Genomic DNA, 23,390 nt, shown 5'->3' with positions numbered 1-23,390 from the left:
AAGGACTAATTGTAACATGCCTCACTTAACTCCCCGGAGTGAGTTTTGTAAAGCATACCTTCTCAGGCATCCCAGGTAGGGGTAACTATTCATGGATTGTAGCATTCATGGTGAAAGTGTTACTTAAATGCAAGGAATGGTTTTAAAGAACTCTGATGCCAATAAAATGTTCTCCCCTGAAACAAATGATTCTAAGGAATTCAAAGAATAGGCCCAAGAAGCTTCTGGGCATAAGTGTGGCCCCAAAATACAGTTTTAGCAATCTTTCTGATAAAGTTTCATAAAACATTAGATGTGTGTCTAGTTTATGGATATATAAAATGAACCCCTAATCAATCCCTAATACTATCTTTTGTACCACCATGAGGTAGAAATGAGCAGGGCAGAAACTAGTGATCCTACTTACCTGGAAAAGAAACTGGGGCACAGAAAGCTTTAGTGGTTTTTGCGTGTCACACACTCCTTTTGGCTTTGTTCTGACTCCTCCTCCATTCCTTGAAACTTCAAGTATAAATATCAATAATAACAGAATTCCAGGGCTGGAAGATCATTTATTGACTCTCTCCTTTGACCAAAGAAGAAACTGAAGCCCTTTAAGTTTGAATTACCCATTAATATTCAAAGAGGTTCATCAACATCCTGGTTTCTGAACTCTCACCAAAATTGTATGCGAGATAAATGTGACTGTTCAGCGGGCCCTACGTATCTGCAGCGTAACACACCCTGACTTTTACTTTAATTAAATTAAAATAAAATTCCCACTGATTATCTGGAGACCCTCAGTGTTCTGGCCCCGCTCTCTCCTTTCTCCCAGTTCTATTCTGGCCTCTGCTTTCTGGGTCAAGGTTGAGTCTGTCTGGCCCCTGGGCGTGGCCGGCCTCGGGACGGTGGATAGAGAGCTTCGAAGCCCCTCGTAGGAAGGGACAGAGAGATCGGAGTCTCAGTCAGTCGGGGTCTCCTGCAAACAGCCCCTGCGTCCACTTCGTGAGTGCTCCCATCAGCGGTCCCGCAGCCGCTGTGTCCGCCTGCACCTCTCCATTTCGCACCTTCCCAGCTTCGCAGGGGCTCCCGCTAAGGGCCCACCTCGGCCAGGGGCGACGGTACCCGCAAGGCCCCCGGGGCTGGCGGGGAAGCCTGGCCTTGCTGGCCGCGTGGGTCTCGGGGGTAAGAGCATTCCCTGAACAACGGAGGCACGCCCCACGCAGGGACGGGCGAGGACAGTTGTGATCAGAAGCCCTGTGCACGGAAGGGAGCGACTCCCGCGGCCGCCTCCCCCCCCCCCCCTCCCCGGGCTCCCGCGGCGCCGCCGGAGCCTCGCTCTTCCTCCTCCTCCTCACTCCCCGGCTCGGCTGATCTCCTGCCATGACTCAGCGATTCTCGCAGGCTGCCCGGCTGGGGACATCGGCTTCTCGCGGGCTCCTCCCGCCGCGTCCACCCCCTCTCGCCACCCACGCCCGCCCCCGACCGCCGGCTTTTTCCCAGCGCGGCCGCCGCCGCCGCCGCCGCCGCCGCAGTCAGCGCGGGCGCCGCCACAGCATCCGCCGCCGGCCCCGCTCGGCGCACGCTCCGGCCCGACCCCGCAGCCCACCCGCGCAGCGGCCATGGAGCGCGCAGCCCCCCGCCGCCGCCACACCCACCAGCGCGGCTATGCCGTGACGCGGAACCCCCACCTCAACAAGGTGAGTCCGCCGGCCCACCTGGCGGCCCAGCGGCCGCTTTCGGTCCGACGCAGGCCCTCGGGAGGGTCCCGGACTCGGCCTCGCCCCTCTGCCGCCTCTCCCGGGACGCGCGGCCCTCGGTGCGAGCAGAATGGAGGGGCCGCCCAGTAGGCTCTGTGCCCCGGCAGTGTGATGGGCGCTCGGTGCTGGTCACCTCGGCATCCCGTTTCGGGAAAGAAGGTGTAACTTGTTTACAGCACTTTCTGGCTTCTCAAGAGCCAAGCCAAAGAAAGTAGCATCAGGCTAAGTGCGTGAGTTGACTGTTTCTCTGAAGAGAGCAGGTAGGCTGCCAGCTCAGCTTTGTCTGTGCCACCCACTTACTGCTTCCACTCAGTGTGGCAATTATTGGAGGCTGCTCTGGAGAGAAGTGGCCCTACTGGTCAGTCCTGAGCAGGAAAGCCTCAGGTCACGTTAACAAGCTCGAAGTCAAGGCCTCTTGGTTTCTGGAGCGACACGATTAAGAGGCTGGGAATGCCTGCTGGGTGACTTCTGCCTTGGACATTTTGCATGGCCTGGTACAAAATCCTTGTCCTAGACATGGGACTGTGGGTAAAGCCATTCCTATTTTTTGAATCTGGCCTTCTGGAAATTAAAACTTTTTTTTTTTTTTTAAGACCTCTTATTAAAACAAGAATTCAGTGTAGTTAGACAACCTTTTTCAGATCCTGGTAACGTTTCATTTTTCTTCACTGTAAACACCTAATATTTCTCTCAAATGAAATATACCTAATTTATAATTTTGCTTATGTAGATACTAAGCAGTCACACTCTATAACCAGGTTTGTTTCTAGATAGTTCTTTTTGTGTAACTGTGCTTTTGACCTATCCTTCTTATTTAAGATATGGGAAATGCCATCAGTAAGCACAGAGATCTGTTTAGTCGTTTTGGTCGTCTCTTTAGTAGATACTCTTCATTAGGAACTGGACCTCAGCTCTTACCTTCTGGTCATGTTGCTGGTGATTTGTTGATCATTATTAATGGCTTGAAGACTTGTGATTTCTTTCATAAATTGTAGCTAGTGTGAGTTCTTTTTGATTTCGTGGTGACGGGTAACTTTTACAAATACATGGTTATGTAGTATTTGTGGTCATAAGACATTATGAAATTTTAAATAGTTCCTACTTATTTCTTTTCAAAATGAATTTAATGATAGTTTGATTTTTTCTTTTTATTATTCTGCAGGTTGGGGGCTATTTTCAGTAGAACAAAGGTAAAATCTGGTGTGACAGAACAATTTGTGACTTTCATGTGTATTCATGTGTATCTGCTTCTTGTAATTTATGACCAAATAATGGGTTGTCACTTAAGAAGGACTGCATGAGTGGTATAACCTGTTTGGATTTCCCAAAGTCCTGGGCAAGTATGAGTGTTTCGAGTGCGTAGACGGAATAGGTAGTCACTGAGCAAGAGTCATTATGCCTTTACTGTATGCATCAAGAATACATGTTCTTAAAATCTTTTTTGGCTCCCGTGCACCAGTAAGGATTAACTCCTATTTAACAATAATATCACGGAGATCTTCCACCAAGTTGAAAGGTGCAGCATAATATGTTAAGAGCACATTTTTGAGTTTATAATTGAATTTTATTGTCTGCATAGAGTCAAATTGGATTTGAAATCTAGTTCACCAGCTCCGGGGTGATTAATGGAATAAGCTTTACTTTTCTTATTCAGTTCTAAGATAGTTGTGTGGTACCTTATAGAAGTCACAGAATTACTTTACATGAACCTTTGAAACTATGGCTGTGGGACATTCTTAATCTGCCCTGCACTGAAGATCTCTTGGCTTTAAAGTTTTCTGATAACCCAGGAATTTTTATTGATTTTTATGATAGCTTTTGCTAGTAGATCATGCCCTCTAAAACCCCAGCCTGTCATCTGGCTACGTGAAGCCTTCTTCAGCCAAATTAACACAGACCTTCATTCATCACCTCACCTTTTTGGTAACTGCAACAATTTTGCTGGTTTTATTTTCAGTATTATAGTCTGTCCTACATGTAGATAGGAGAAACATACCTTCATCAATTAGTGTTTTCTTCATGTTACTCTTCTGTCATCCAAGTATTTATAATAGCTCTTATTATGCTGAATGTAAAATCAGTCTTGTCAGGTTTACTGTCTTATCCAAATTGATCTCATTAGTCCCCCAATTTAGTCTTCCACTTGAAATATATTTGCAGAATCTCTTACTTAATGCTTTCCTTTTTGTCTGTGTGTAATTTCCTATAGTTAAAATGGCATTACTTGATTTAATAATGATCTCTCTAGGGAAGACTTTCCTAATTATTTCAGTCTTATTATTATTACTTGACACCTCTGTTTATATGTATTCAGTAGTATCATGTCATTTTGTATTTACTGCATTTTATTTTTTTCTTATTTTGATTGTTATAGGTCAGGAATCATACTTAGTACAGAATTTTGCTCATTGGGCTTTAAATAAATGTTTATTTAATGAATGAATGAACCATGTTTTTATTTCTTTTGTCTTTTAAACAGTACTCAGCTTTTAAAGCAAGAAGCGTTTAGAGTGGTAGATTGAACATTATTTTAAGACATCCTGTTTAATGTAATTTCTTGGAAGTAAATCACATTGAAATCTAAAGCTCAGTTGACTGACTATACATTTATACAACGTATAATGGATACAGGAGAATAGTTGGAATTCAGTTTAAACCTGACCATCCGTGAAATTTTAATTACTTGCTAGGTAACATTAAGGAGGTGATTAGTCTTGGTAAAATCAAGGTTAACAGTAGATGTGATCCAAATTAAAAAAATAAAAAATTGTAAAAACCGAAGGGAAATAAGGTTTTCTTCATTGGTAATATGATTCTTGCTATTTGCTTATACTCAAATTACATAATTCCAGGTAGGATTTCATCATAGTATTTGGGAAAGTAGCTTACACTTGCGAGATTCAGTATCTTTCTGTACATAGCCCAAACTATCTTTGAGGTGTTTTTCTTTGTGGTATATGTACTTATCTAATTTAATGTTTAATGTTTATGATTTTCAAGGATACCTTCTAATTTAGATGAGTTGTATTTCAATTTTTTTCTCAGGAATTTTCATGTGACTAATAATGTTTCGTAAATCAGTCTTCAGAATTAAAATTCTACACCCAATAAAAATCTCTTATTTTTTATTTCTAAATATTAGTTTGCTTTGTTTCTCTAACAGTGGTAGAAAATACTAATCGATAGTTCGATCATACTTGTGATTACGTTGTTTGCATGTCTTTAAGATTAAATAATAACATGACCTACAAGTAAGTCTCCAAAAGATACCACTCTTTAATATTTTAGGCATTTTAATCCAGTTTAAGTTAGTGACTTACTAAAGTCCGTTTTGGCTAACATTATTAACTTTTAAATCTAAAAAAAATGAGCTTCCGGGGCGCCTGGGTGGCTCAGTCGTTAAGCGTCTGCCTTCAGCTCAGGTCATGATCTCAGGGTCCTGGAATCGAGCCCCACATCGGGCTCCCTGCTCCGCAGGAGGCCTGCTTCTCCCTCTCCCACTCCCCCTGCTTGTGTTCCCTCTCTCGCTGTGTCTCTCTCTGTCAAATAAATAAATAAAATCTTTAAAAAAAAAATGAGCTTCCAGTCAAGTGCATTTATAGATGATTGTGTCTTGGTATGTCAAGACCTAGTTGGAGGTGTTGTAGGGAAAGGAGAGTCATGACTATGAAGGAAAGATATCTTAAACCTCCTCTTTTTCTTCAGTGTAAGCTATATCAGAGTTAATCATCCAGGAATTTTTACCTACCACAATCTCTGGAGTTGCCTCAGCAATATGAGAAACTGATGTGTTATTTAATGGAATCCTACTGATAGGAATGCCATTGTGATGCGGATGTACATATACGCCTCCATACCTGTTACCTTGCAGCGCTTCAAACCACAGCGGTAGCATAGGGTAGCACAAAATCAAAATAATGTGCTCGAATGAGTAGAAAGATGAGTTTGATCTGAGAACTTTTGAGACTGGTGATGTGGAGTATAGAAATCCTGAAGAAAGTCTGAGATTTTTCATTTTTGTGTTCTACTTTCCTTCTAACTTTTGGGCAAGTACGAGAAATACAATGTAATGGAATGAACATTCTAAGACATTTTATCTAGAGGAAAGCCTAAGTCCCAAGTTGTGAGATTTTGAGTTGTGAGATTTTGAGTGAACTTTTCTTAACTAGCTTCAGTTACTGTCCTTACAAAGTAAAGTGATAATTTCATTTATTATTTAGAAAATATTTGTTTGTTCAGAACCCACTATATGCTAGGTAATATTCTGGTTCAAAGAATATAGCAATGAAGAAGATTCTTGTTGTGAGTACACTTACACTTCTGTTGTAATATGATTTCTACCTTGCTTCTTCACTCAGATACTGAAAAGATTATTTGAGATAGTGAATATTAATTGTTGCTAAATTATATATTCTAAAAACAGGAGGTCTTTTAGTACTATCATTATTAATATAGTACTTTTGTATAGAAAGTCTGAGCTCATAGCTGGAGCAATTATAAAGTACATTTTTTTTTTAGTGTACTAACCCCCTTCTCTTGAGTTTTGGATGACATGATTGTGCTCCCTCTTTATTTTATAGTAAAAAAACAAAAATATATCTTCTCTCTGGGAGAGAAAGATTTATATTTTACCCTCAGATTCATATAATTGAGCTTGACTGATGTCACATGACCTTTGCAATCTTTCATACACTTTCACAGAATGCCAGGTATAAAGAATGTATTTGTGAAGAAATAGAAAAAGGAAAGCTTTTTGCTTCTCAGTACTCTGTCAAAGTATGTAAAGGCTTGGAAGTATGAAAGAACTTGGCTTGTTAGAGAAAGGTAGAGGTATGCTTTGCTAGTTAAAATTATTGGGAAAAGAGGGAGTGAATTGCAGAGACAGGAAATTTAAAAGTTCCAGTGGTGTGAAACCAGCCTTTACTTGATTCTGTTTGACTTTGGAAAAAATCAGTTACTCTGACAAAACAAATATTTGGACTGTTTTCCAATAGTTTTCAAAATTGACATCACCAAATATTGTGAGAGGCTCAAGATTGCCCTGATTTGGCCTATTTGTTACTTCATTATTTTATGTTATTGAACCAACTCAACCAACTTTGATAGTATATAGACCCAGAGTAAATCATAAGATATGTTACAATTAACCAGGACAAATTTGAAAATGTTTCCAACCTAAATGATTAGGAAATTTTCTTAGACATGGACGTGGGACCTAAATGTAAAATGTGGATGTTTGTATTCTTAAAATGATATTTAAAATATTTTATGGCTTATATGTTAATTTTTAGCTGTTTTTAGCTTACTGCATATAAAGTAGTACATTTTATTTTATTTTTTTTAAAGATTTTATTTACTTATTTGTCAGAGAGAGAGAGCGAGCACAAGTAGGGGGAGTGGCAGGCAGAGGGAGAAGCAGGCTCCCCACTGAGCAAGGAGCTCGATGAGGGACTCGATCCCAGGACCTTGGGATCATGACTTGAGCTGAAGGCAGATGCTTAACTGACTGAGCCACCTAGGCGTCCCTTTTTTTTTTTTTTTAAAGATTTAAAGTAGTACATTTTAAACAAAGGATTATTGTTGCCTTAAGTGAATTTAGAGAATTTAAAACATCAGTATTTTCCCTCAGGCCTTAAAAATATATCTAGGTTAGCCATTGATTAAACTGTTAGATATTTGAGGCTTTTGAGTTTTAAGAGAGGGGAAAGACAATATGGCTTTAAGTTTCTATAGTTTAATCTGGTAGCTTGGGAAGTCAATATAATAATGAATAATAGTCTCTAAAAACATGGAAATATAACTAGTAGAGCTTTATACTAATAAACCCTACACCTAAAACACTAGGATTATTTTTTTTAATCAGGTAATGTTGAGTAAGAATATCAGCAAAAGTACTTACATGTTCATACAAATTTTCATAATTGCATTATGAGTGTCCCTGGGGTAGTTAAATTCTGAACTGCCTCACAAAGACTTGGAAATCTGGAGACTGAAGTTCTAAGACTCCATTGTGAAATTACAGCTAGGCCCTTTAAGCTTAGAATATATTGAATACATTTGAATTGTCTATTCAGAGTCCTCTAAAAAGGTATTTTAAAACTCTTTTGATTGCACACATACATAATACATGTATAAGTGTAATGTTATGGGCTGAATTGTGCCCTCCCAAGAGTCATGTATTGAAGTACTTATCCCTAGTATCTCACAATGTAACCATATTTGGAGCTAAGATCTTTAAAGAGGTAGTAAGTTAAAACCAGGTCTTTACATGAACAGACATTTTCCCAAAGAAGACATCCAAATGGCCAACAGACACATGAAAAAGTGCTCAATATCGCTCAGCATCAGGGAAATCCAAATCAAAACCTCAATGAGATACCACCTCACACCAGTCAGAATGGCTAAAATTAACAAGTCAGGAAACGACAGATGTTGGCGGGGATGCGGTGAAAGGGGAACCCTTCTACACTGTTGGTGGGAATGCAAGCTGGTGCAGCCACTCTGGAAAACAGTATGGAGGTTCCTCAAAAAGTTGAAAATAGAGCTACCGTATGATCCAGCAATTGCACTACTGGGTATTTACCCCAAAGATACAAAAGTAGGGATCCGAAGGGGTACGTGCACCCCGGTGTTTATAGCAGCAATGTCCACAATAGCCAAACTGTGGAAAGAGCCAAGATGTCCATTGACAGATGAACGGATAAAGAAGAGGTGGTATATATATACAGTGGAATATTATGCAGCCATCAAAAGGAATGAGATCTTGCCATTTGCAACGACGTGGATGGAGCTGGAGGGTATTATGTTGAGTGAAATAAGTCAAAAAGAGAAAGACATGTATCATATGACGTCACTGATATGAGGAATTCTTAATTGCAGGAAACAAACTGAGGGTTGCTGGAGTGGGGGGTGGGGTGGGAGGGATGGGGTGACTGGGTGATGGACACTGGGGAGGGTGTGTGCTCTGGTGAGCTCTGTGAATTGTGCAAGACTGTTGAATCTCAGATCTGTACCTCTGAAACAAATAATGCAATATATGTTAAGAAAAAAAAAAAGAAGAAGAAGGTAGCGGGAGGGGAAGAAAGAAGCAGGGGAAATCGGAGGGGTAGACGAACCATGAAAGACGATGGACTCTGAAAAACAAACAGGGTTCTAGAGGGGAGGGGGGTGGGAGGATGGGTTAGCCTGGTGGTGGGTATTGAGGAGGGCACATTCTGCATGGAGCACTGGGTGTTATGCACAAACAATGAATCATGGAACACTACATCTAAAACTAATGATGTAATGTATGGGGAATAACATAAGAATAAAAAACAAAACAAAAAACCAGGTCTTTAGGGTGGACCTTAATTCAGTGTGGCTGATGGCCTTACAAGAAAAGGAAAGACGGCATGAACACAAAAGAGAAAAGTCAATGAGAAAAGCCTCAGAATGTAAGCAACCCTACCGACATCTTGATCCTGGAGTTCCAGCATCCAGAACTATGAGAAAATAAATTTCTGTTATTTTAGTCACTTAGTCTGGTACTTTGTTATGGCAGCCTTAGCAAACTAATACACATATAGTTGAAACAAAATATCATAAAACAATACTTTGCTGCGTTTAGTGCACCCTAGTAGTACCTATTCTATTTCAATTTTTTTAAAAATGTGAGGGGTGCCTGGGTGGCTCAGTTGGTTGAGCGTCCAGCTCTTGGTTTCCGCTCAGGTGATGATCTTATGGGTCGTGAGATCGAGCCCCATATCTGGCTCCGTGCTCAGCAGAGAGTCTGCTTGAGATTCTCTCCTTCTGCCCCTTACCCCACTTATGCACTCTCCCTCTCAAATACATAAATAAAATAAAATCTTTAAAAAAAAATGTGAATCACAACCCATAGTTAAAAAAAATTACGCTTTATAACTTCTTTAAGTAGTGCATTCACATACCTAGGAAGTGATTAGAGAGTAACTTTCTTTTCTGTGTCTAAGTGTTGCACATATGAGCCTCTAGTTAGCCTTGGCAGTACTGGCCCAGCCTCCTCCTGTTTTTCTATCTACATGTCCAAATTGAGGTGATCTTTTATTTTTTTTTATTTTTTTTAAAGATTTTTTATTTATTTATTTGAGAGAGAGAATGAGAGACAGAGAGCATGAGAGGGAGGAGGGTCAGAGGGAGAAGCAGACTCCCCGCCGAGCAGGGAGCCCGATGTGGGACTCGATCCCGGGACTCCAGGATCATGACCTGAGCCGAAGGCAGTCGCTTAACCAACTGAGCCACCCAGGTGCCCGAGGTGATCTTTTAAACCAATAATCTTGAAATGATGAGAACATTATTGTTACTAATAGTGGCAGATCTTGGTTAGTTAGCAAAACAGTAAGTGCTTACTTGGTTGCTCAGAGCCAGGAAAAACTAAAACTTGGTTAATTAGCATTTTTGTAAGCTTTTAAAATTTTACTTATTCAAAATCTTATACTTAATTTTTACATATCATACCTATAACATAATGGTGACAGAATTGAGAGCAAATATATTGGTCATATTGTTGTGGAGTTGTCAAACCCAACAGTCAAGAAAGAATTCTTGAGACATTTTATGGTGCTATTTGGTAAATTTATTTGAGTAGCATGGCAATAGGACCCATGAGCAAAAGAGCTGCACTTTTACTGTATGAAGCTGGTGGTTATATGCTTGGTACTTGGACAGGAGATGTGCAAGAAGTATTAAATCATAAATGTCTTCTTTGAATTTCTGCTCATAAAACTACTTTCACAAGATTTCTCTGGTGTTTATCATTCAGTTTGATATTAACTATTGATGAGATATCCAGGCAGTCATGAGACTCTTTAAGAATGTAGCAACCATGGGTGCCTGGGTGGCTCAGTCTGTTAAGCATCTGACTCCTGATTGAATCAGTGGCTCAGTCAGTTAAGCATCTGACTCCTGATTTCGGCTCAGGTCATATCTTGGGATTGTGGGATTGAGCCCTGCATCAGGCTCCACACTGCAGGGAGTCCCGCTTGAGATTCTCCCTCTCCATCTCCTCCCCCCCCTCCCCCGGGCATGCATGCACGCGTGTGTGCGTGTGTGCTCTCTCTCTCTCTCTCAAATAAATAAGTAAATCTTAAAAAAAAAAAACAAAACTTAGCCACCAGCATGTATTTGATCCTTATTGGAGCTATGGATATTACAGATAAGCCTTCTGGGCTTAAAGTGAACATTTTCTGCTTCTGTCCCTCATCAGTATATTAGTAAATATAAATGAGAATAACTCACCTGTAAAATAAAATTATTTTCAGATCGTTCCACAAAGCATAAGCAAATGATGCTATAGGTAAGAGATATATTGAAAACAAAATGCTGTAAAAAGACTAAAAATAAAGACATGGGAAATGCAAACAGGGTTACACCTCACATCAGACAATGTAGAATCCATATCAAAAAGCATTAAGTGAGACAAAATACTCTCTATAATGCTGAAAAGTACAATTTTGAATAAAGTTAAAAAGTAACGAATATCTGTGCACCAAATAACACAGCAGCTACCTTCATAAAAAAAGACCCTGCTACAGAACATGCAAAGAGAAATAAACACTAATACTAGCAGGCTTTAACATATTGCTCTCAGTGCAGGACATATAATATCAAAGGGACAAAAACTGTTTCCATATAGGAATTCCTTCCTCAAATTTCTCAGGAAATTTGTTTTACCAAATAATAAGGAAATTCACTTAAGCAAGTGGGAAAATGGAAAACAGTATTATAACTAACCTTTGAGAATCAAAGCTTAATAAATAATATAGAGATATTACTGGTTTGAAAGATCCAATGATGTAAGTCAAAAGCAAGAGCTGAAAATAGTGACATACAGAGTCAGAGGTTAAGGTTGACATTTCCTAATCTTTATAGGAACATGTCGGTGAGAGATTGTAATGATCTAATCAATTTGGCTTGTAGCTGTTGCCAGTTTCTGATAATATCTCTTTTAACTCCTGTCTTTAGACCATTTACACTTAATGTGATTATTGGTATGTCTGGATTTCTGTTCACTATTTTATTATTAGGTATCTGTTTCCTCTGTGTTTCATTTCTTTATTTCTCCTTTCCTGTCTTCTTTTATATTGTTTGAATATTTATTCCATTTTAATTTATCTTTGAGTTTTTGACAGTATCTCTTTTTATGGTCCTTTTTTGGGACTTGCTCTAAGAATTATACTACACATAAGTTTTCGGTCTACTTAAAATGACCATTTTACCAGTTCAGTTGGAATGTAGAAACTTTATTATCATGTCTTATTACTTTCCTCTGATTATGTTATAGTTGGTATATTACATCCGCTTATATCTCCATATGTTACATAGAATTTTTTAAATTGATATATAACTGACGTATAACATTAAATTAGCTTCAGGTATACAACATAATGGGTTGATATTTGTATATATTGGCAAATGATCACAATAATTCTAGCTAGCATCTGTCACTGTATATAGTTATGAAAAATGTTTTTCTTGTGATAAGAACTTTTAAGACTTATTTTGTTACAACTTTGAAATATGCAATACAGTATTATTAACTATAGTCACCATGCTGTACATTCATCCCCATGGCTTATTTATTTTATAACAGGAAGTTTGTACTTTTTGAATACTTTTACCCATTTCCTCCACCCACCTACTTCCCATGTCTGCCAACCAGCAGTCTTTTCTCTGTATTCATGAGCTTGTTTTTTTTTTTCTGAGTACTTTTATTATTATTATTATTATTATTATTAACATATAATGTATTGTTTGTTTCAAGGGTAGAGGTCTGTGGTTCGTCAGTCTTACACAATACACAGCGCTCACCACAACACATATCCTCCCCAGTGTCCATCACCCACCCACCCCATCCCTCCCACCCGCCTCCACTCCAGCAACCCTCAGTTTGTTTCCCGAGATTAAGAGTCTCTTACAGTTTGTCTCCCTCCCTGGTTTCTTCTTGTTTCATTTTTCCCTCTCTTCCCCTATGATCCTCTGCCTTGTTTCTCAAATTCCACATATCAATGAGATCATATGATAATTGTCTTTCTTTGATTGACTTATTTCGCTTAGCATAATACCCTCTAGTTCCATCCATGTCATTGCAAATGGCAAGATTTTCTCTTTAGATTCCACATATGAGATCATATATAGTATTTGTTTTTCTCTGACTTTATTTCACTTAGCGTAATGATTTCAAGATCCATCCATGTTGTTGCAAATGGTGAGATTTCCTTCTTTTTTATTATGTCTGAATTAGATTACATTACATATATATGTGCCACATTTTCTTTATTCATTCATCCATTCATGGACATTTAGGTTGTTTCCATATCTTGGCAATTGCAAATAATGCTTCAATGAACGTGTGGGTGCATATATCCTTTCCATGTAGTGTTTTTGTTTTCTTTAGATAAAAACTCAGAGGTAGAATTGCTAGATCATATGGTAGTTTTATTTTTAATTTTTTGAGGAAACTCCATACTGTTTCCATAGTGGATATACCTATTTCCATTCCCACCAACAGTGTGAAAAAAAGTGTTCCCTTTTTTCCACATCCTCACTAATACTTATTATTTCTTGTCTTTTTGATAATAGCCATTCTAACAGGTATGAAGTGATTTATTGTGCTTTTGATTTGCATTTTCCTGATGATTCTGATACTGAGCTTCTTTTCGTGTATCTGTTGTCCATCTTTTATCTTCTTTGGAAAAATGTCTATTCAGATCCTCTGCTTGATTGTTTGTTTTACTATTGAGTTGTTATAAAAATTTTTTTGATGTAATAATTTAAAGTAATGTTTATTATTTTTTATTTTATTTCATTTTATTATTATTTTTTAAAGATTTTATTTATTTGACAGAGAGAGACACAGTGAAAGAGGGCACACAAGCAGGGGGAGTGGGAGAGGAAGAAGCAGGCTCTCTGCGGAGCAGCAAGCCCAATGCGGGGCTCCATCCCAGGACTCTGGGATCATGACCTGAGCTGAAGGCAGACACTTAACGACTGAGCCACCCAGGCGCCCTATTATTTTTTATTTTAACTGTCATACATATTTTAAAGAATTTAAGAGGGAAAGGATAACCTGTTACAGTTATCCAGATATTTGCCATTTCAGGTTTTTCTCAGGTATCGTTTCCTTTCCATCTAAAGAATTGCCTTTAGCGGGACACCTGGGTGGCTCAGTCTATTGAGTGCCTGACTCTGTTCAGCACAGAGCCTGCTTCTTCCTCCCCTTCTGCTTCTCCCCCTGTTCACACATATGTTGTCTCTCTCTCTCAAATAAATAAATTTTAAAATTCTTTTAAAAAAATTGCCTTTAGCATTTCTTTTAGAGCAGGTTTGCTGAAGACCAGTTGTCTTAGTTTTCCTTCATCTGAGAATGTCTTTATTTCACTTTGATTTCCAAAGGGTATTTTCACCAGTTGTAGAATTTGGGGTTGACAGTTGTTTACTTTCAACACTTTAAGAGTCTCATGCTCTACCGACTGAGCTAGCCGGGCACCTACCTTCAACACTTTAAAAATGCCATTTCTCAGGGCACCTCGTGCCTTAGTTGGTTAAACGTCTGCCTTTAGCTCAGGTCATGGTCCTAGGATCATATCCCTCATCGGGCTCCCTGCTCACCGGGGAGTATGCTTCTCCTTCTCCCTCTGACCCTAACCCCTGCTCCTGCTCTCACTCACTCTCTCTCTCTCAAATGAATAAATAAAATATCTTTAAAAAAAATACCATTCCTCTTTCTTCTGGCCTCCCTTGTTTCTGATGAGAAATCTGCAGTCATTCGAATTGTATGCATGCAGTGGGTCATTTTTTTCTGGCTCCTTTAAAGTAGTTTTCTTTGTTTCTCATTTTTAGCATTTTGAAATCATTTTTCTGGATTTAGATTTTTTTTAGATTATCTTCTTGGGGTTTGCTGAGCTTCTTGAATTTGTAAGTTTACATCTTGTGCCAAAATTGTTAAGTGTTTAGCCATTATTTCTCCAAATATTTTTTCTTTCTCCTCACCTTTTGGCATTGTGTTGATACAAATGTTAGGCTTTTTGGTATTGTCCCACAGGTCCCTGGGCTATGACTTTTTTTTTTTTCCTGTTTTTAAGATTGGTTGATCCATCTTCAAGTTCAGTGACTCTTTGCTTTTATATCTCCATTCTGTTCTTGAGCTCATCCTAGGAATTTATTATTTTAGTTACTGTGTTTTTCAGTTCTAAAATTTCCATTTGGTTCTTTACAGCTTTAATTTCTTGGCCAAGACTTTCTATTTTCCCATCATTTCAAGATTTTGCCCTTATGATTTGGGGTTTGGTTACAATAACTTTTTAAATCTTTGTCGGATAACTCCATTCTCTGTATCATCATTGATTTTCTTTTCCTTTGAAATAAACATTTTCCTATTTCTTTGTTTGCTGAGTAATTTTTGCATATATCCTGGACATATGCATATTATAATATTCTAGGTTTTGGTTAAATCCCAAAGGGAATACTGTTCTTTTTCATTTTTAATTTTCAACCTGACTAGGTCAGTTCACAGGTCAGACCCATCTTCTATGGTTTGTGGTTCCAGTATTCCATTTTCAAAGCCACTTTGTAGTGCTGTTTGGATCTGTTCCATCATGTGTACTGCCCTGTAGCCAGGTTAGGATCTGTGCAGTGGTTTACACCATAGTTTAGTTCTCAAATCCTTTGTAATACTATTTAAGATCAGGTCTATACATGCATAGCTCAGAGGTGAGTTCAGGAGTTCACATAAAACTTTGTGGGATTGCTCTCTTGAGTTCCCTTCTTTCTATGATCTTGCTGATACTTTGTCTCCTTGAGGCCCCCCTTTCCCAGCCCACTAGCCAGAAAACTGGGCCTTTAGTTTTCTTGCTCGGCAGTATACTTCCTCTGCCTGCATTTATACTTAGGGCCAAGTAACTGGAAGACAGAGATAAACGCAACAGACATTTGATCCATGATTTTGGGACCATTGCTCTTCTGGTTAAAACGAATGATTTTCCTTTCTTACAATTTTAGACATCTGTGGTGGTTGTGCTCCTGTCACCCACTCTGAGATTCCCATGGGGGCTGGGGCTGGAGAGAATGGAAGATAATAGTGGATTTCCCTCTTCTGTGACCTTTAGGAGTCTCCTTTCCTGATTCTTAGACCAGAAAAAGAAAGCTCTTGGCATTCTTTTTGTCTGCACTCCGTTGCTCTTTTAGCTTTTTAAGTCAAGGCCAGTTGATTACAGATGGCGGGGGGCAGGGGGGGCGGGGAGGGGAGCCAAGCTGCACTGACGGGCAAATCTCCAGGAAATTTACCTTGGATTCTGGTCTTCTTTCCCATTCTTATGCTGCCATTTACTTTTCAGAGTCTTCAGATAGCTGCCCAATGCAGTCTGTACAGAGTTTATAGTTGGGTTCTTTGGGAGAGACAAGATAAAAAATGCTTACACCATTTTGCACAGAACCAGAACCCTTAGATTGTTATTTTTAGGATGTGAACGTGTGAAACTCAGTCTAATTTGGTTTTAAGTTTCAGGGGGAAAAATCAGGGAATCTCCTCTCAAATATATATTCCCCCCCCATTTACTGGGTACATATTTGCTATAGTAATATTAGTAAGAAAGGTTATCCTATGGAAAATGGTTTATGTAAAAATAACTCAATTTATAATTTCTATATTCTAAGGATTTAGAAATGCTTGGCCTTTTTAAAAAAGATTTGTTTATTTGAGAGAGAGAACAGGGGGAGGGGCAGAGGGAGAGATGCTCAAGCAGACTCCTTGCTGAGCAAGGAGCTGGATGCAGGGCTTGATCTCACCACCCTGAGGTCATGACCTGAGCCGAAATTAGAGTCAGACTCTAAATTGACTGAGCCATCCAGGTGCCCCACTTGGCCTTTTTGATAATGTATGTTTCACTTCTGTTTCTCTTTATGCTGTGATGGAGGAAATACTATAGAAACTACAAGGTTCAAAATTCCTCTGGGGAGGTGTGTAGATTGTTATACTGGCTTATATCATAGCTTTATCTTTTAATGTAGTTGCCCATGGGACCTGGAATATAGTTAGTATTCTGTAAAAGTCTGTTGAATGGAAAAATGAGGGTTATTTGTTGAAGTAACTTTTTATAGCTCTATTCTGCCTTTCAGATGTGGCTATAACCTCTCCACAAATCACATTCTACATTGTGGGGTGAATATGCTATTGAGTATGTGTCTGAGAATCTCTTTCCTGTAGTGGGTATAGGGATGACTGGTGTATCATTTAGGATTGGGTTTTGATATATATAACAACAACACCAATAAAAACAAATAATAGTGACTTGGTTAAGATGTAGCTTATTTTTCTCTGGCACATGAAGGAAATCAAAGGTGGACAGTCTAGGCCTGTTTGGTGGGTCACAGAATCATCAGGAACATTGCCGCTCTTCTGTCTTCAAGAACACTTTATGGTCCTAACTGACAGTTGGTCTATAGATATCATTTGTATATTCCAAGCTGGCTGCTGGAAGAAATGAGAGAAACACAAGAAGGGCCACTTTCCAGTGGGGTCAGCTCTCTTTAAGGGTCCTGCCCCACACTGCATCCATCACTTCTACTTACATGTCATTGCTCAGAACTCAGCCACAGGGCCTCATCTAACTATAGGGGAGTTTGGAATTTTAGTCTTTTATCTGATACATTCCCACCCCAAATAATATTGGGGTCCTCTTGCTGGGGAAGAAGGGGAGAAACGGATGTTACAGTAGGCAAATCACAGTCTCTGCCGTATCTAGAACTGCCAGAAACATAAGAATAGAGATTTAACAAATGTAAATAGTAAGTATGGTTATATTATTCTTAGAGATTGAGATAAATGGTTCTTAATAGTTTTAATATATTTCATAGCCTTACAATTGACTGTATAAAAATAAAAATACAAAAAAGTGAAAAGTTTGTCTCCCACCCACAGCGAGACACAGCGAGAGAGGGAACACAAGCAGAGGAGAGGGAGAAGCAGGCTTCCTGCAGAGCAGGGGGCCAACGCGGGGCTCGATCCCAGGACCCCAGGATCATGACCTGAGCCAAAGGCAGATGCTTAACGACTGAGCCACTGAGGCGCCCCTAAAGTTAATCTTCTAAGTTAAAATGTTATTGATTTTTTAAAAGATTTTATTTATTCGAGAGAGAGAGAGAGAGCGTGAGAGAGAACACAAGCAGGGGGAGGGGCAGAGGGAGAGGGAGAAGCAGACTCCCTGCTCAGATCCCAGGACGCTGGGATCATGACATGAGCCGAAGGCAGACGTTTAATCAACTGAGCCACCCAGGCGCCCTCAAACATTATTGATGTAGGGCATGAATCAGAGCTGCCCTTGGTGTGGTGGCTACGAGGTTGTGTTATGAAGACAAATGATGCAGTTGGGAGACATGGAAGACAGATTGAGAGTCACGAGCCCAGATGTAACCTTCTGTCATCTGCCTGGTACTCAGAAACTGGTTCTGAAGCACTGTTTTCTCTTTCTTTAATGAGCTAGCCTTTGTATGTTGATTCCTTAGTAGGGTGAATAACAAATATTGTGGGTGAGTGCTGCTAACTCACTTGTAGTGTTTTCACAAAATGGCATCATGAGTCAGGCAAAGAACTGGGTCTTGCCATTACTCTTAGGATAAAGTTTAGAACTTTATCTAGCTAACAAGGACTGGCCTGCTCTGGTTCCTGCCTGTCTTCCCAGAGTCATCTTTCATCATTCTTCTCATAGTTGATGTTTCCTTCCCAGTACCCTCTCTAAGAAGCCAAGCTCTTCTGCCTCGGGGTTTGTGCCCCTGCTGTTCCCTGCACAATCACCCTGAACCTTTCACCTGGTCAACTCCTACTCTTCTCCTTGTCCTTCAGATCTAATTTAATATCACTTTCCTTTTAAGCCCCTAAGTTAAGTTAGATAGATAAGTTAGATTTCTTTCCCCTGTACTTATCACATTGTTATTTTATAATTATTTGTGTAGCTATTCATGTAATATCCTGTTAAACTCTCGATTGTTAGCATCATGAGGCTGTGGACCATATTTGACGTATCACTGTTTCATTGGCTTAGTGCTTACAAGTGTAAGCATTCACTCAACAAATATTTGGTGTGAGTGGGATGATTTTAGCTAAGCCACTGGGTATCCAGACAATTGGTCAAATATTATTCTGGATGTGTCTGTGAGGGTGTTTCTGGATGAGATTAACATTTGAATTGGTAGACTGAGTAAAGCGGGCTTCCCTACCTAATGTGGGTGGGCCTCATCCAGTCAGTTGAATATCTGAATAGAACAAAAAGGCTGACTCTCTCTTTTTTTTTTAAAGATTTTATTTATTTATTCATGAGAGACAGAGAGAGAGAGAGGCAGAGGGAGAAGCAGGCTCCCTGCTGAACAAGGAACCCAATGCGGGACTTGATCCCAGGACTCAGATGTTTAACCATCTGAGCCACCCAGGCGCCCCAAGGCTGACCCTCTTGTGAGGAAGAGGGAATCCCTCTTGTCTGACTGCCTTCAAGCTGGGACATCAATTTTTTTCCTACCTTTGGATTTGAACTGAAACACTGGCTTTTCCTGGGTCTTAAGCCTGCTGGCCTTTGGAGTAGAACTGTACTCTCAGCTCTCTTGATTTCTCAGGCCTTTGTGCATGGACTGGAGTTGCACCATTGGCTCTCTTGGTTCTCCAACTTGCCAACTTCAGATCTGAGGACTTGTCAGCCTTCATATTTGCATGAGCCAATTCCTTATAATAAATTTCTTCATATATGTGATGTTTATACACACACCCTATTTGTTCTGTTTCTCTGGAGACCCTTGACCAATACCAATGACAATCTCCCATAAAGTAACTAAGAAGAGACAAAACATTTCTGAAAATCTCAACTGTGGATCTGAAGTAAGAAAGCCATCTTGTGGCGTTTCTGGGAATATCATGTTGATATGTGAAGTATATATCCCTTGGAAACTGAAGCATTATTCTCTGCAACAGTTCTTTTTTTTTTAGGTTTTTATTTAAATTCCAATTAGTTAACATATAGTATAATATTAGTTTCAGGTGTAAAATATAGTGATTCAGTGCTTCCATACAATACCCAGTGCTCATCACAAGGGCCCTTCTTAATCCCCATCACCCATCTAGCCCATCCCCTGACCCACCTCCCCTCTGGTAACCATCAGTTTGTTCACCATAGTTAAGAGTCTGTTTTTTGGTTTGCCTCTCTCTTTTTTGTCCCTTTGCTTGTTTGTTTTGTCCTTACATTCTACATATGAGTGAAATCATGTGGTATTTGCCTTTCTTTGACTGACTTATTTCACTTAGCATTATACACTCTAGCTCCATCCATGTCATTGCAAATGACAAGATTTCATTCTTTTTTTATGGCTGAGTAATAATATTCCATTATACACCCCCCCCCCCATCTTCTTTATTATTAGTTGATGGACACTTGGGCTGTTTTCATAATTTGGCTATTGTAGATAATGCTTCTATAAACATCAGGGTGCATGTATTTCTTTGAATTAGTATTTTTGTATCCTTTGGGTAAATACAGAGTAGTGCAATTGCTGGATCATAGGGTAGTTCTATTTTTAACTGTTTTCCAGAGTGGCTGCACCAGTTTGCATTCCCACCAACAGTGCATGAAGGATCCTTTTTCTCCACATTCTTGCCAACACCTGTTATTTCTTGTGCTGCTGATTTTAGCAATTCTGAGAGGTGTGAGGTGATATTGCATTGTAGTTTTGATACGCATTTCCGTGATGATCAGTGATGTTGAGTATCTTTTCATGTGTCTGTTGGCCATCTGTATGTCTTTGGAAAAATGTCTATTCATGTCTTCTGCCCATTAAAAAAAATATTTATTTATTTATTTTAGGGGGGAGGGGCAGAGAGGTGGAGAGAGAGAATCTCAAGCAGACTCCCCACTGAGCATGGTCCCCCCACAATGTGGGGCTCAACATGGTGCTCAAGTCCACAACCCTGAGATCATGACCTGAGCCAAAATCAAGAGTCAGATGCTTAACTGACTGAGTCACCCAGGCACCCCTTTCTGCCCATTTTTTAATTGGATTAATTGTTTTTTTTGGTGTTGAGTTTTGTAAGTTCTTTATAGATGTTGGATACTAACCCTTTATCAGATACATCATTTGCAAATATTTTCTTCCATTCCATAGGTTGCCTTTTAGTTTTGTTTTTTTTCTTCACTGTCTGCAACAGTTCTTAAAATATTTTGTACCAAGTCCCCTTTGGAAGTTTGGTGAAGTCCATGGCTTTCTTAAAGCCGTGTTTTCAGATAAATAGAATGCATAATGTTATAAAAGAAACCAAGTATGATATAGGTATCAAAATATTAAAAAATAAATATGTGATATTATAAGATATATTCTTCTTTATGGAAGACTTAAATAGCTAGACAGTATATTTAAATGTGAGCAATTTAAAGTAAAATTTCATTTATTAAAGAGATTGGTGTGAAGGTCGTTGACATGACTAGCTTGTGTGCCTTTTCATGTTACAAACAACCTTATTGTGGGTCTAAAATTACTGTAATTTCAAAGTAATGATAAACATAAGTGTTATTTCAAGATATATGCCATAAGTTCAAGGTGATAAAAAATATTATTTCTATTTATGACAGTCACAGGAACTACTACTACTACTGTTTCTTTTGTTTATTATCTTCTTTTACAATGGAAGGAAATACTCAGTTTCACAGTGCAAAAAGATGCCCACATTTATTTATTTATTTAAGATTCTCTTTATTTATTAGAGAGAGAGCACATGTGCACGAGCAGGGGAGGGGCAGAAGGAGGAGGAGAGAATCTCAAGCAGACTCTATGCTGAACACTGAGCCCACCATCCGACATGGGGTTTGATCCCAGGACCCTGAGACCATGAACTTAGCCAAAACCAAGAGTCGGACGCTTAACTGACTGAGACATCTAGGCGCCCCAAGATGCCCACATTTAAAGATTCCTGAATTATATCTACTGATTCCTTGCATGTCTGTCATTAGGTCCATGTGTGAAAGTGATATGCATTCAGTAGAAACTGTATTTTGAATTTTGAATTTTGATCTTTTCCTGGGCTAATGCTATGAGGTATGGTCGTCTCTTGCGACGCTAGGCAATGGCAGCAAGCCACAGCTCCCGACCAGCCACGTCACTGTAAGGGGAAACAGCTGGTCCACTTGACCATTCTGTACCCATCCATCTGCTCTGTTTTTCACTTGCAGTGTAATATTCAATCAGTTATGCAAGGTATTAAGTACTTATTTATATAATAGACTTTGTGTTAGATAATTTTGGCCAACTGTAGGCCAGTGTAAATGTTGTGAGCACATTTAAGGTAGGTTAGACTAAGCTGTGACGTTTGGTAGGTTAGAGGTATTAAATGCATTTTCGACTTAATGGCATTTTCAATTTACGAGGGGTTTATCGGGATGTAACCCCATTGTAAGTTGAGGAAGAGCTGTACATAGAACCAAACTACATGGAAATGAAAAGTTGTTTCAGATTCATATAGTCATCGATTTGTTTACTTAAAACTTATTGAGGCCCTGTTCCATCTTGACATTTTACTGGGTGCTGTTCAAATATGAATATCATAGTTCCTGTTCTCCAGAAGCACCTAGACCTTTGGGTAAAACAGCACTTCAGCAGAAATAATGATACGAGAAGTTGCATGATGAAAGTACTTGATGCTTTGGGAGGACCTTGGAGGACGCCTTGCCAATCCAGAGAGGAGGAGGAAAGCCTCCTCCTCCTCATCATTCAGGAATAGGCAAAAGACATTTACAAATTCATGTTTAATTTAATGTTAAATTTTTCATACTCCATAGATTCTTCGACTAGCTCAAAGAATTAAGAAATCAAAGTCACAATTCATGATTATCTTGTAATCCCAATGTTTCTGATTCACTATATGGATAATTACTACATGTAGTATCATAGGCATATCTAGAATAGTGTAAATTTGCATGTGATTATTAGGGCCTCTACTGGCAATCAGTATTACCCATTTGGTTTGGATGAGATTTGGCTTTTTTTAATCACTTGTGTGCATTGGCAGTTTCAATAGTTTACTAAGAATTACCAGTGTGCTCACCTCCATCTACTTACTTAACAGGTACTTTACTGATTTGGTGACTTTGTGAAATTTACCTTAAAACTTCCTTGGGGACACAGGCATTCGATTTTGCTGAAAGAATTTTAAAATCTTTTTTTTTTTTTTTTTTTTTTGGGCGCCTGGGTGGCTCAGTTGGTTAAGCGACTGCCTTCGGCTCAGGTCATGATCCTGGAGTCCTGGGATCGAGTCCCGCATCGGGCTCCCTGCTCAGCAGGGGGTCTGCTTCTCCCTCTGCCCTCTTCCTTCTCGTGCTCTCTGTCTCTCATTCTCTCTCTCTCAAATAAATAAATAAAATTTTATTTGAGGGGGAAGGTGCATGCCTGCACGGGGGGAGGGGCAGAGGGAGAGGGAGAAGCAGGCTCCCAGCTGAGTAGGGAGACTGACACAGGGCTTGATCCCAGGACCCCCCAATCTCCACCCCAGTCAAAGGCAGATGCTTAACCAACTGAGCCAACCCGGGTGCCCCAAGAATTTAAAAATCTTATTAATGATTTTAAGAGCTATGTTTGGAAAATGTAGTATTAACATTGATGGTTAATAATTTC

The 23,390-nt window shown here is 39.5% G+C and overlaps 1 protein-coding gene across 1 annotated transcript in view; it reads left to right on the top strand.

The window, feature by feature from the left end:
• The first annotated feature begins 1,507 nt into the window (after nt 1–1,507).
• ME1 (malic enzyme 1) overlaps nt 1,508–23,390 on the top strand; it is a 201,644-nt gene continuing 179,761 nt past the window's right edge. Inside the window, exon 1 of the mRNA XM_034991102.1 lies at nt 1,508–1,679. Within this exon, the coding sequence (XP_034846993.1) occupies nt 1,602–1,679 (78 nt within the window). The 5' untranslated portion in view covers nt 1,508–1,601. The remainder of the gene's footprint in view (nt 1,680–23,390) is intronic.

The sequence above is a fragment of the Mirounga leonina genome, unplaced genomic scaffold, assembly GCF_011800145.1.
Source record: "Mirounga leonina isolate KUSES-001 unplaced genomic scaffold, KU_Mleo_1.0 Mir_53, whole genome shotgun sequence".
NCBI classification, from domain to species: domain Eukaryota; kingdom Metazoa; phylum Chordata; class Mammalia; order Carnivora; family Phocidae; genus Mirounga; species Mirounga leonina.
Note: the sequence above shows the minus strand (reverse complement) of the source record. Positions and strands in the feature narration are given on the sequence as shown.